General features: G+C 36.2%; 1 protein-coding gene across 1 annotated transcript in view; it reads left to right on the top strand.

Moving 5' to 3' along the window:
- LOC150109288 (calmegin-like) overlaps positions 1-14,038 on the top strand; it is a 394,668-nt gene that overhangs the window by 311,473 nt on the left and 69,157 nt on the right. The window contains exon 16 of the mRNA XM_090412401.1: positions 2,158-2,298. Coding sequence (XP_090268527.1) covers positions 2,158-2,298 — 141 coding nt within the window. The remainder of the gene's footprint in view (positions 1-2,157; positions 2,299-14,038) is intronic.

Here is a 14,038-nt window from a genome sequence, read left to right as displayed (position 1 = left end):
TCTTCTCATAATCTGATTTTGCATTCCTTGCCATGCTGGTCACCTTTTTTTGTTCATGAGTTTGCTGGTCACCTTTCTCTTTGTATACCCTCCACAGCATTTTCTTCTTCTGCAGCTTGTGTTTAATGATGTTACTCATCTATCTCCTACCTGATTAACCCTCCTTACATTAGGTAATCAATTTAATATTGCTTCCTCTAGACGACCCTTAGCTATATCCCATGCACTACTAACATCCTTAGTCTGTTTTGTTTTATGCCATGGCACAGATTTTAAGCTTCTTCCTAAGCCTGTCATAATCACTTGCCTTGTAGTTCTACATATACCCCCCCCCCCCCCCTTCTTGACAGCACATTCCTCATGTTTTACAATCTCCAAAAGTCAAGACTGCTTGGTCACTCTCCAATTGGAGGCAATACGGTCACCTTGGTTATGGACAGTTCTTCCAATCCTATGACCAGGCCAAATACTCTCCCACCCCCTAGTCCATGCCATCACATCTCCCACCCCCTAGTCCATGTCTTTAGTAATTATCTCTTAGTATCTGTATAAATTCTAATTCCTTCCTGCCATGTGATCTTTCTTTCTTCCAGTGTCTCTCCATAGTGATTTCCCCCATAATAATTACTTGACCTATAACACTTAAATAGGTTAAGGCCAGTTGGTAAGTTGGAGCTCTCTTCTTTCTGATGAGTGGACTCCAAAGTATGTTCCAATTCAGTTGAAATGGTTGGATGCTGAGTTGGCCAGATTAGCTTATGTTTCAGAGAATAGTGCTGTCTGAGAGCAATGGGAATCTTGATGCCTACTTTGGCTTTCTTAGACTAAAAAAGTATGTTTTATGAATACAGGTCACTGAATGTCTTTGATGCCTGAATGTTATGGTGATTTCTGGTGCAAGTTTTTCTATTGTCACATTAGTATCATGTTTACCTATGATACTAATGTGACATATAGGGTGGCCTATAAGTCATGGAACATTCCATAGAAAGGGCCTATCTTTGTGAAGCCAAAAATGGAAGGCATTTATGTGATGTGGTTTTTTCATACCTAATAATAAAAATCTGGTGACATTAAAAAAAACTTATGCAGTTGCTTCATAAAGGTGGGCTGCTTTTATGGCATGTTCCATGACTTGTGGGCCCCATATGCCTGCAACTGTTTTTGTGTTGGTTTTTTATAAATAAGAGTGGATATAGTTAGCAACTTGTATTTTGTATCCATGTTACTTTACTTTATGTCTAGGATGTGAGGAAATATAAGCACTTCTGAGTTGACTATTCTCTTAAAGAGGTATTAGACTTAAAAAAACAAATTGGTTTAAGAATACATATGCTGTCTCAAAGTCTTATTGTTTTAGCTATAATTCCAGCCAACTAAACTTGCATCTGCATATTATATCATTCAAGATATGATGTAGGTACTTTGTCATAGTTGGGGTGAAGAAGAAACTCTTAATCACCTTTTTGGAATTGATGCAAAAGTGTATAATTGCAAAATTTCCCAAATCTTTCATAGCACAAAAATATAAATATCTGTTGTATGCATGTGTTGCATTTATTGTATTGATGTGTTGAATTTAATCACAAGGCAAAGCAATTTTTTTCATATTGCTGAATAATCTTTGTATCAAGATATGAGTGACGTGATCAATAGCTTTCGGTCCACTCAGTTACTACTGGAATTCACAAATCATTGTTCAGAGGTATTCTAGAGAAAGCATATATCATTTATAATCATAGAAATATCATTGTTCCACTGGCTAAGACTATGATGTTAGCTCTTATCATTATGTAATCTTTCAAAATTGCATGTTTTAATGAATCGATTCACGAATATTGGTTTCTATAGAATGTATGTTTCATTCATATTACTGTAAACTAAACTGTAAAAATTTTGTAGCTTAATAACTTTCAAATGCCAGAAAGCATTTGAAAAGTTATTAAGCTTTATCACATTTATAATGTTTATCACATTCTATGCTCTGTTAGGTTGAATGCCTGGATCTCTTAAGTAAAACACAGGGTAGGGTGTAAATGTTGTATAGGGTGTTGGTTCGATACCCCAAACTGAAACAATAATAAAACAACCCCATCTTATCATATATTTATTGTTATGTGTTTTATTTACTTACAGAATTTTAAATCTTTGTTTTAGGCTGCAGTGGGATTTGAATTATGGTCTATGGTCGATGGCATTTTGTTTGATAATATCATCATAACTGATGATATGTATGTTGCCGAACAATGGGCTTCTTCTACTTGGGCGTTAAAGAAGGAGTTGGCTGATAAAGAAACTGTAAGTTTTGAATAAAACATTTCAAGAATATTAATATATTAACAACTAGTATGTATAATGATCTTGAATTAAACCAGAGAAACATCACTTAATAATAAAATAAGAACATCAGCCAAGCACCTAAACACATCCCATGTGTTCTTATGCATGCAGTATATCATGTAACAATGAAAATGTCATGCTATTTTGTTTGGAGGATTGTTAGAATAGAAACATGGCAATGTTTTATGAATTGCTACAATGCATTCCCTCCTGTGGATGCTGCTCAGAGGAGCTGCTTCCATACAGGGGAATACATTGTAGCAAACCATAAAACACTACATTATTCTGGAGAAGTTATGACATAAACAGAATAACCAGAACTGAATCTCATTAATGCACCAGACAGAGAGGTATGCTCTGAACATTTTGGAATAATAGCAATTAAGGCTCATCCTCATGTACAGAATGATCAGAATTAAAATATTCCTGTTTAAGGCCTTGTGGAGCACACCACCCAGTGAACCAAATGCTGTGAAACTTTGCAGGAATACATTGGGCATCATGTGGAAGCAACATCTGGGGGGGGGAGATTCCAAAATTCACCACTAGGGGATGTTACGTGATCTACTGAATGTAGATGTAGCATTTTTTGTGTGTGTGTGTGTGTGTGTGTGTGTGTGTGTGTGTGTGTGTGTGTGTGTGTGTGTGAGGATAAAAGCATAAATAGCACATTTTTATTCATTTCCGTTATGTATTCATGGGCTGTGCTGTGCATTGTGCTGCCCTTCTTGGTATGCAACAAACTTCATCGTTTTCACAGTGCATTCAACACAGCTGGTTGGGAGTGATGTTATGCACATGCTGTGTTATGCTGTCTTTCATAAGGGGAAATACATTGTTGCAAACCATAAAACAGTTTGCAAGTAAGTTATCAGGATGATCTCAATACACCCTGTATTTGAAAAATACCCAGAGCCAGAAGTCACAAGAACATCAGATTAGGTGAATGAGGCAGACCTGCAGTGGGAAATGTATGACTGATCACCTTCTGGCTTCCATGAAATATTCTCAAAGAACCTCCTGTATGGATCAACTGATATGCAGAGGGACTCCATTGTGCATGAAAATGACTGAATCCTAGCTTAGGCATAGCTGTAGCTTTGACACAGCAAAATTATTTATCATATTGCGATACCTCTTGGCAGTAACTGAGCAGGTCACAGGACCCGACTAGTGAATGTTCTTAAACAAGAATGGTCCAATGATAAATGAAGCTGTAAACCTGCACCAAACAGTAATTTTGGGTGAATGCAAAGGGATTTGTTGGATTGCACGCGGGTTTTGCATAGCCCATACCTGGCATTTGTGGGCATTCTGCAGCATCCTACTCCACTTGAGCAAGGCATGTTAAAGTGAATGTCAGTTGACTTCCAAAGTCCTGCAGATGCAACTCCTGAGTCAGGGTTATCTGGAATAGGTAGCAATGTAGAATCTTCCGTCGAATTTTCTAGGCAGTTGTGTGAGTTACATCCATGTGTCTTGATACAGCATGTGCACTGCAGGAACCAACACTGTTATTCATGGCCTACTCCACAATGGCAGTAGCAAATTTTATTCACTTATTATGAAGTGATTGGTTTGCGACCTTTGCCAGTTTTAAACTCCCAACAATCTAATTTCTTCACAACGAGTAATCATTTGTCACAGACCTCATAGAAATAGTGGACCTTGCTGACATTTGTTCAGGTGATAAAATTCGAAGAGTTCAGCAACAACACTGCAATTGTTTAGGTAGTACGAAAGCACATTGGGGCAAGGTTAGTGCCATTACTGTGGATGGTATTAACAGCCAGAATGAAAGGGAAAATCCTATGTCCATCTTTTTAAACTCTCCTGGCACCTGTCAAGTTGCATAATATACAAATCTCACACATTTGGTGCTTGCAACATCTCCCCTGGTGATGAATTTTTTTCTCTCTCTTAGATATCACTTCCACATGATGCACACTATATTCCTGCAAAGTTTTGCAACATTTAGATTGCTAGATGGCACTCTACAAGGCCTTAAACAGGGATACTCTAATTTTGATCGCTCTGTATAAGGAATAGCAATTTCTTTCTTACCAGGAATGTCATCCATATATACCTAAATTGTGAGTGTCTGGAAAAGCAGGATATCTGATCTGCATTAGAAGAATATACATCCCAAATCCTCTAAAATAGTAAATATTTTAAGCATCATAAATGCTGGTGTATTCAAACTGCTTGTTCTGTCTGTACCATTTTATCCCTGATGTCACAGTAAAAGAAAAAAAAAAAAAAAAGAAAGAAGCCAAATGCATAATCTGCAAATGAGATATATGTCTCATAATTAGGAGGGCAAAAAGGAAGCTTAACTTAACAAGCTTCTGGTGGGAAGTCTATTATGCAAAAATGATTCCTTCATATGCATTGATGCAAATGGAAGAATCACCTATTACACCTTCAAACATATAGCATAATTGAATATTAAGATAGACCTCCAGGAAGTTAGAGACTCATCAAGAGAGGCCACATATTATCCACGCCAGCTGTCATACCTATCCTTGAATTCATTCACACCACCTGCACCCACCACATCTATTGGCAGTCTTTTCTAATAATCACACACTACTTTGAGAGAAAAATCAAGCTCTCATCCCCTTCTTGATGGCATTCATTCTCAACTTCCAAGGATGTTCTCTTGTCCATTTCTTTATCCTCCATAAAATGAAAAATTTCACCTGCTGATATTCTTTATGACCCTCTCAGAAATTTGTAAATCTCAGTCATATTGCTCCTGTTTCTTAGTGTCCGAAGTCCACAAATTCAAATTCTCAGTCTATTCATAATCAGTAGCCCACAATCCTGATATTTCTAACACTCCTCTGCATTCCACTGTATCAGAATCACTGTGGAAGCCAGGAGACCAGACCTGTGCAAAATAATCCAAGTGAGGTTGTTAGAAGTTTTCCACTTGGTTATACTATAAATTAAAGATACCAAGAAATTATATACTTGGTTTAATCCTTTATCCAAGTGTAAGCAAACAAGTTTGCACATGAACTATTTTCAGGATTGGGGGCAACTTATATATTGAAGTCCCATGACTTCACATTACTTGCCGTAGTATCCCATAATGCAAAGATTCACATAATCTTACGGTATGTATAATGCTATGCATTATGGGAATGGTCACTACTCAGTCTGGTTTTGACCTTTATTGAGGTCTCATTATTGGGAGCCACACCCAGAAGTGATACCAAGGTTGAAGTAATGAAGTCCTGAAAATAGTTCAGGTGCAAACTCGCTTGCTTATAATGGGATTACCATATATACTTCCCACTCCTGTGGAATCTTCCCTGTCATGAGTCTCAAATTACATAGCTTGATGAAAAGAACATAGTTTAGCTGAACACACTCTTAGCATCTGGGTTGATATTCTGAGTCACTCTTGCTGAATTCTTATTCAGTTTGTGCAACATCTCTACTTCTTCTTCCTTTTGCATCTGAGTTTTTTATCCACTGAGGAGATTGCTCACTGTTGCATATACCATGATAGCGTTTAGCAAGATAACTTATTTGTTGAACAGTCACTTCTACATATGTCACCTGCACACCATCTGCATTCTTTTCATTCTCAGATTTAAGCTTTCCATACAACAGTTTATAAGGATAATGACATCATCCTTATGCATACAGTATTTCTTCCATATATTTTTCTTACCAGTCTCTTGCTTAATAAGTTTATACATCCATTTCACTCCTATTTATTCTTTGAACTCTTTGGAAACATTCCAATATTATATCATTTAAGTATATTTTTAAACACTTGTCATGCACTGTTGATATTCTTCCCATCCAGCAGCTGATACCATGGTGCAGAATCCAACTTATTCATTTTTTTGTTAATAATTTCCTGCTTTATAGTTTAGCATTTAACTTTTTTTGAATTAATTTCATTGACATTTATGCTATCATTCTTGAAACAAAATATTTTGCTAAGTGAGAATTCTTCCCCCCCCCACTAAAAAAATCAATAACACAAACAAAAACCATCAGACACAAATGGAATATAAATGAATACCAGAAAAGCAACTCTACTTTCAAGACTGTTTCAATTCTTCTCTCACTATATATATATATATATATATATATATATATATATATATTAGGTTCATAATCAAATGTTTCTCGGAGGACTTTGATAAACTCATCTTACATTTTCATTGATTTCAATACTTGGCTCTTTCAAAGTTTGACTTGGACTTGGTGATGATTCTTTTACAACTGTTGCGAGCTGCAGTATAGTAGAGCAGGCAGTTGGAGTTTTGATGGGAAGTGATTTGGACATTTAGGATATTAAAAAACCTATGCAAGTTTTGTTTAGATACTGTTTCCCTTTCTTTATTAAAAACCTTTCATTTCTGCCTTCCATTTCATATAGGTTCTGTTGTTTCTGTCTGCAATGTGTTTAAAATGTCATGTTGTTTACTCTCTTAATGAACTTGATAACAGAATTACTTCCGACCATAAACCATGTCCTTTATCTTGATGACACCACCATCTTTTATTATTTATATATGAAGATTATGAGTATTTAGAAATTACTTTAAAAGCTACAAAAAAATGAAAAATCACCAGAAGATAACTTTATCCCAGATTTATATAAATATACAGGAATGATATGCAGAAAAGAAACTTATTATTTTTAAATTGCTATTCAACTGGAAATCCAGTGGAAAATAGCAATAGTAATTTCTATTCATAAAAAAAAAATTATAAAGCGGATCCTAAAAGTTAGAGGTATAAGCATTCTGATTTTTTATTACAAAAATATATTATTATTCGTGACACCTCCAAGGAGTCCAAAGATTCATCCCGGGAGGACACTTACTATACAACTGTCTCCACCACTAAACCGAACCTCTACTACCAATCATCTCTATCAATGCCATCTACTGCCCACCACAACTAGTATTTTTTGTCTGTAAATTGCGTGTGTTCTGAAGGGCCGATTTGTCTGTATGCGGGAGTAAAAACCCTGCTACTGCCATATGAGATTGGCTAACTCATATTCAATCGTAAAGTCCATATAAAGATTCCTACCGTCATGACGAGAATCGAACTTAGGCCTATTCCAATCGAAGGGTGCAATGTACCATTGTTCTTCCAATTGCACTATGGAGGCAGGTCGCACAGCACTCATTATTCAGAGAGGTCATCACCCTGCATCAAGTGATGGTTTTTTTTGGGGGGGGGGGAGTTGATGTATCAGGGCATATCCAAGTTGCAGTTCTGAGAGAAAGGGATTAAAACCTCTGCCAAAGTATATCAAGACACTGTGCTGGAACCCATAGAATGATCCCCTGAACATCACCTTGTTTCACGGTCGGCAGTGGACCTTCCAACAGGACTCAGCCCCTGTACCCAAGGTCCACCCAACAGTAGTTGGAAGTGAATGTGCCCAACCATATATCACCATCTGATTGGTCGTCTGGAAGTCCTGATCTGAATCCATTGGACTTCAAAATACAGTCAGAGCTTGACAGAGAGTACCTTGCAAGAAACGACACCCCAGCATCGCCAGCTTGAAGGTGGATTTGGAGCAAGCAGTGGGTGTTTCCATTGGATGTTGTGTGTGTGTGTGTGTGTGTGTGTGTGTGTGTGTGTGTGTGTGTGTGTGTGTGTGTGTGTGTGTGTGTGTGTGCTACCATCAATATGTGGCCTCACAGACTTTTGGCATGCATGAAGGCAAAAGGGGAACATTTTGAACATTGAGTGCTGTTATATGCACATTATACATGTGGTTTGTATGTGCCGAAAGCTGTAAATGATTTATTGATAGATAAAGGTTTATGTGCTGTTCAAGTTGCAACAGTATTTGCAGCTAGACTAGGTATTTAAGCTATTTTAACACAATTTTCTAGTGAGAACAGCAAATTAAAAATAGATATAGACAGTAGAGCAAAATTAATAATGGCAGGACTTTATGGAATAAGAGAGAAATTAGTCAAAACACCAAATCAGCTATATAGAAGACAGTGTTTCAAACCAATTTGAACTTTTGAAACACAATTTGAGTTAAAACTAAAATAGTTAATCAAAGACTACAGATTATTAAGTATGACAGTTCTGCGAAAAATTAGTAATGAACAACCAGTCAATGACAGTCATATTAAAATGAAGATATTAGTTAAGAACATGACATTGTTGGCAATCATCGATGTGTGAGCTGAGTTAATCTACGCTTACGGTCAGTTAAGCAGAATAGGGGAAGACATGTTAAACAGGTATTTGACAGAGAATAAGACCCAGAGGAAGACTAACATCTAGGTGGATCAGTGTGGTTAGTGAAATATAGAGGACCAAAATATAAGATGCTATTTATTGGAGTAGTAACAGATATGCTTCATTTGAAAGAAACTTGTTAAGTTGTTAGTCATAATGTAAACTTTTCACATAGTATAACTTGTACACTCTTGACGGTATGTATTGGGGATTTGATATTTGGTAGCATGAGGATGCATATGTCAGTTAGGGAAATGTAGAGCTTCAGCACATTCCAATAACAGCATGATTTAAATCTACAACTGTAGTTTTTTTTTTTTTTTTTAAAATCCCTTTAAATGCTATGGTATAGTTTGTGGTCTCTAAGCTGCTGTAGTAGAGGTACATCGAAACAAATGTGAACACATCCTTCAGTTTGGCCATATAGCTCAATTTGCAGCAACAGGAATCTGTGGATGTTAAGATGATAGATATCTGATGGAAAGAGTCTTTAGAAGACATTCAAAATTTCTTTCAAGCCTTATGAACACTTAGCTACCATTTTCTTCTTACCAGAAGACTGGAATTATTAATAATTATTGATCTATTGCTCTGACCACCGTCTTTGTAAGATATTAGAGAAAATGGTTAATGCTGGACTTCTCTAGTATTTAGAAAGCAATGGTCTTCTCTCCAGTACACAATGTGGTTTTTGTAGACGTTGTTCAACTTCAATCTATTTGATTCATTTAGAAACTTGTATAAGAGATGCATTTCTGAAGCAAGAACATCTGTGCAAAACTGGTTTCAGTTTTCTTTGACATGGAAAAAAGCTTATGACAGCCTGGAGAAACGGCATATTAAAAGACCTATCACCTAGGTCTCAAAGGACACCTTCCTGTATTTATTAAAAACTTTCTGTCCAGGCAAACTTTCCAAGTCAGAGTGGGAAGTAAGCTATCTTGCCCATATCATCAAGAACAGGGTTTAAGTGTAAAACGTTTTGCTATCAAAGTTAACTCAATCACTGAACAGCTTCCTCCCACTGTAAACATTGTTCTATATGTTGATGACTTCACAATTTACTGTCACTCTCATAATATGAGGGTAATTGAAAGGCAACTTCATTAGGCAGTTGATCTTGTTTCTCTATGGTCTTTTAGTAATAGGGTCTGGTTTTCAACAGAAAAATGTTTACGCTTGTTTTGAAAATGCACTTTTCATCCATATCCTCAATAAAAATGGGACACATTGCTATTCCAGTAGCAACAGAAGCCAAGTTCTTGGGATTAATCTTTGATAGAAAATTGGCATTCTTGTACACATTTATGAACTAAGAGGAAAGTGCAAGAGAGCATTGAATCCCCTTCACACTCTGTTCTCTAGTGAATAGAGTGCATATTGATTTTCATTGCTTTGTCTTTATCATGCACTTATATATTCATGTTCATATAAACTGCATCACTTGCTGTAACCATGTTTTTTTGGTAATTAAATTTGAATGTCTATTTGAAAAGATCATCATCAAATTCCTGCCGTGTATCCTCAAGGGGTGTACAGGATATGATAGTACTACATGAAAAACTTACATCATTACTAACTTCCTATCTACAATTTTCCTCCAGATCAGTCTGTTACTTGTCAAGACTCCAATATTATCAGATCTTATATTTCTGCCGTCTAAGGCACTTTGTACCGTATCAATCTACCTATATCTTGGTTTCCTCTGTCGTTTTCCTGCCAATCTGGCAGAGAACACTTATTTTTCTAATCTTTCCTCGCCCATTCTCTTTAAATGAAAATACCACCTGAAATTAGCTCTGCTAACTCATTTCTGGATGCTGAGAATGTCAAGTTATTTCCTAATATCCTTGTTTTTAATATGATGTTGCCATTGATGCCACCTGTTCACACCTCTATTCTCAGGATTCTCATATCTGCAGTCTCTATTCTTTGGTCAAGTGTTTTAATTCTGACCCAGCTCTCAGATCCATAAGTTAAAACTGGTTTGAACACTGTCTTGTATACAGCTAATTTAGTGTTCTGACTAATTTCTCTCTTATTCCATATGAATTTATTCAGTTGACTTCCCACCATACCAGCTTTGTTTGATTCTGTTGTCTATTTCCATATTTAATTTACCATCTTCACTAAAAATTGTGCCTAAGTAGGTAAAATGGTTTACTTGTTCCACAGGTTCTCTGTTCACAATGCAGTTGACATTTTCAACGATTCTGCCTATTTTCATTGTCTTTGTCTCTTTATTGCTGACCTTCATACCATATCTATTACAACAGTTATTCAATTTAGTCAGGGAATCTTGCAGACTTGTAGCGGATTTATTGATAAGTATAACATCATTCGCATAAAGCAAAGAGCTGACATTAACATCTTCAATTTTGATATCTTGTCTAATACCACTTTCCTTCATAATGTGATCCATATAAATAATGAATAACAGAGGGGATAATGTACATCCTTGTTTCACAGCAGATTTAACATTAAACCATCTTCCTGTACTTCCTTCAATTCTAACTGCTGACTTACAATACAAATAAAGACTTAAGTATTGCTTGATATAATGCCCCATTGACATCATATAATAGCATATTGAATAGCTTCTCTCTTGGCACCCTGTCATATGCCTTCTCCAGATCAACGAAATTTAAATACAAATCTTTGTTATATTCCCATGATTTCTCAACTATTTGTTGTAAAGTGAAGATCTGATCCTGACAGCCTCTATTTGGCCTGAATCCAGCTTGTTCTTCCACAATTCTTCTCAACCGTTTCTCAACCAGGAACACTCAGTAGGAAAATACCTCTGTAATTCTCACATTCAGTTTTATTTCCCTTTTTATATATAGGTACTATGAGACTCTACTCCAATCATTGATAATTCGTCCCTCTGCCCATGCCTCCAGAACTATGCAGTGCAGCCACTGCAAGACTTTTATACCACCATACTTCAACATTTCTGGTCGAATATCATCTACTCCTGTTGCCTTTCCACATTTCAAGCCTTTGATGGCTTTTTCTATTTCAGATATGGATATGTATTCCTGACTGTATGCCTGTTGAGTGTTTTTTTACCACTGTGCAATCACTGCTTGTTTCATGTAGCAATTTCTCGAAGTAATTACTGCATGCTTCAAGGATAGCTTTTTCTCCAGTTTTCATGTCACCTTTATCATCTGTAATTTCTTTTACAGCACTCTTTCCTCCATTTCGAAGCTTCTTTAACAACCTCCAGAATATTTTGCCACCTTCTTGATATTTATTTTCTATGTTCTTGCCAAAGTCCTCCCATGACTTTTCTTTAGCTAGTTTTACACACTGTTTAGCTTTCTCACATTTGTCTCTGTATTCTCTAAGAGCACAAGCTGACTTATTTGCCAGGAACTGCTTTCTTCTTTTCCTTCAGTGCCTCTTTAACTTCCTGTGTCCACCATGTAGTTCTGATTTTTCTATCCTTGCAGACAACCTCACCATGCCTCTTTGGCTGAATCAATCAAGGATTTCTTCAAGGCTTGCCAATGAATCTCCAAGGTTTGGTTCCTGTTCTCAAATTCTTTCATTTTTTCTTCAATAATCTTTGGGTATTTTAGTCTACAGTTCACATCTGAGAGCTGCTAAACTTTTATTTGCTTTTAAACTTTCTTACATGTTATTCTTTTCAATATGAAATTCAATTTCATCCTGCTCAAGACTAAATAGTGATTGATCACTTCCAATTTCAAATCCTCTCTACACTCTTGCATCCTGCACCAGGGAGAAAACATCGCTATCAATAATAACATAGTCAAGGAGACTTCTTATTTCTTGCCTCTTCTCTCCATGTGAATTTGCACGTTTTTATGTTGGAACATGGTGTTAGTATAACCAGTCCATGTCCTGAGCAGAAATCCAACAGGTATTTGCCATTATTATTAGCTTTGCTCTTTTCTCCAAATTTTCCCAATATATTTTTGTATGTCTGATAATCATTTCCTACTTTGCTATTTAGATCCCCAACGAGGACCAACTTTTTCATTGTGTGAGCTGCTTTCTCTAATTAATGAAAAAATTCCTCTACTTTTAATAACACACTTGTTACAAATAATGAAGGTAACATAACATTTTTATTTTTTGATTAATATTTGGCTCTTTTTAGTACAAGATGTGACATAACTAGAAAATGGCAACAAACTTGACAAATTGCAAATATTCCAAAATGGAGTGGACAGTGATATTTTTGCTGGAAAAACAAACACTGGTATCAAAATTTAGTTCAACTACACAGTTTTGTTAACATTCAAAGCCCTAAATTCACTTTTTGCTGTTTAGTACTTTGTGGATACTCTGCCTTTATTACAGCTTGGCATCAGCGGTACATTGACGAAAGGAATTTCCTGATGGATAGAACTATCAATTCATAGTTCCATACCCTTATACCGGAAAACCTTGCTTAACGCGAATTCGATATGCATGATACTCAGAACGATTGAGTGAAGTGATACTATTTCTTGTTTTAAGCGAGTGATTAATCAGTTAACGTACATTTTTTATCTTATGAGAAATTTTTTGATGCCAATCTGCAGTGAGTGGAAAATCTGGAAGTCATGAAGAGACATGGAAGTAGCGCTAGTCATACAATGATTGTGCAAGACCTGGGATACAGCGAGTCTACAGTTTGGACTATATTAAATAAGAGCAAAGAATACAAAGAACAAGAAAAGGTTGCTACTGCATCTTTAAGCATGCAGATCACGCAAAATAGAAGCCATTTAAATGATCATGATGGAACGTCTTCTATCATTCTGGATTGAGGATTGTAACCAAAAAGAATACTTCTTAGTACAGGGAATATTTAGGCAAGAACTCTCAATATTTTTGCCTCATTGCATAATGTAAGAATAACTGGGGAATCTGGTAGTGCTGATACAGATTTTGTGAAGAATTGCAAAGGATAATTTAGGAGGGTGATATGATGATCAGCAAATATTCAATGTCGACGAAATTGGTCTCTTGGAAGTGTATACCAACAAAAACTTTCCTAACTGAAGCATCTCAACCAGGATACAAAGTATCTAAAAATCATCTTGCACTTTTATTAGGAGGCAATGCAGAAAGTGACTTTAAACTTATTCCTGTGTTAGTTTATCATGTACAAAATCCAAGATCTAATATTATTGATGAAATCAGGCACAATTGGAAAAGAACTTGAATTTAATGAACTGGATAATGAAGAGTTAATTAAGGCCACAGGGGATGGAGGGATAAGAGTGTTTCATAGATTGATTACAAGGATATGGGAGACAGGATCATGGCCTAGAGACTGGAAGAAGTCAGTTTTCATACCGCTACACAAGAAAACTGATAAGAAGGCATGCATGATTATAGATCTATTTGTTTGATATATCATGCAAGCAAAATTTTATCAAAGATCATGCTAAATAGGATTGAGGCCAAAGTTGAGGCAGAGATGCCC

This window comes from Typopeltis vanoorti, chromosome 2 (genome assembly GCF_054136105.1).
Source record: "Typopeltis vanoorti isolate ZY-2024b chromosome 2, IOZ_Tvanoo_1.0, whole genome shotgun sequence".
Classification (NCBI taxonomy): Eukaryota; Metazoa; Arthropoda; class Arachnida; order Uropygi; family Thelyphonidae; genus Typopeltis; species Typopeltis vanoorti.
Note: the sequence above shows the minus strand (reverse complement) of the source record. Positions and strands in the feature narration are given on the sequence as shown.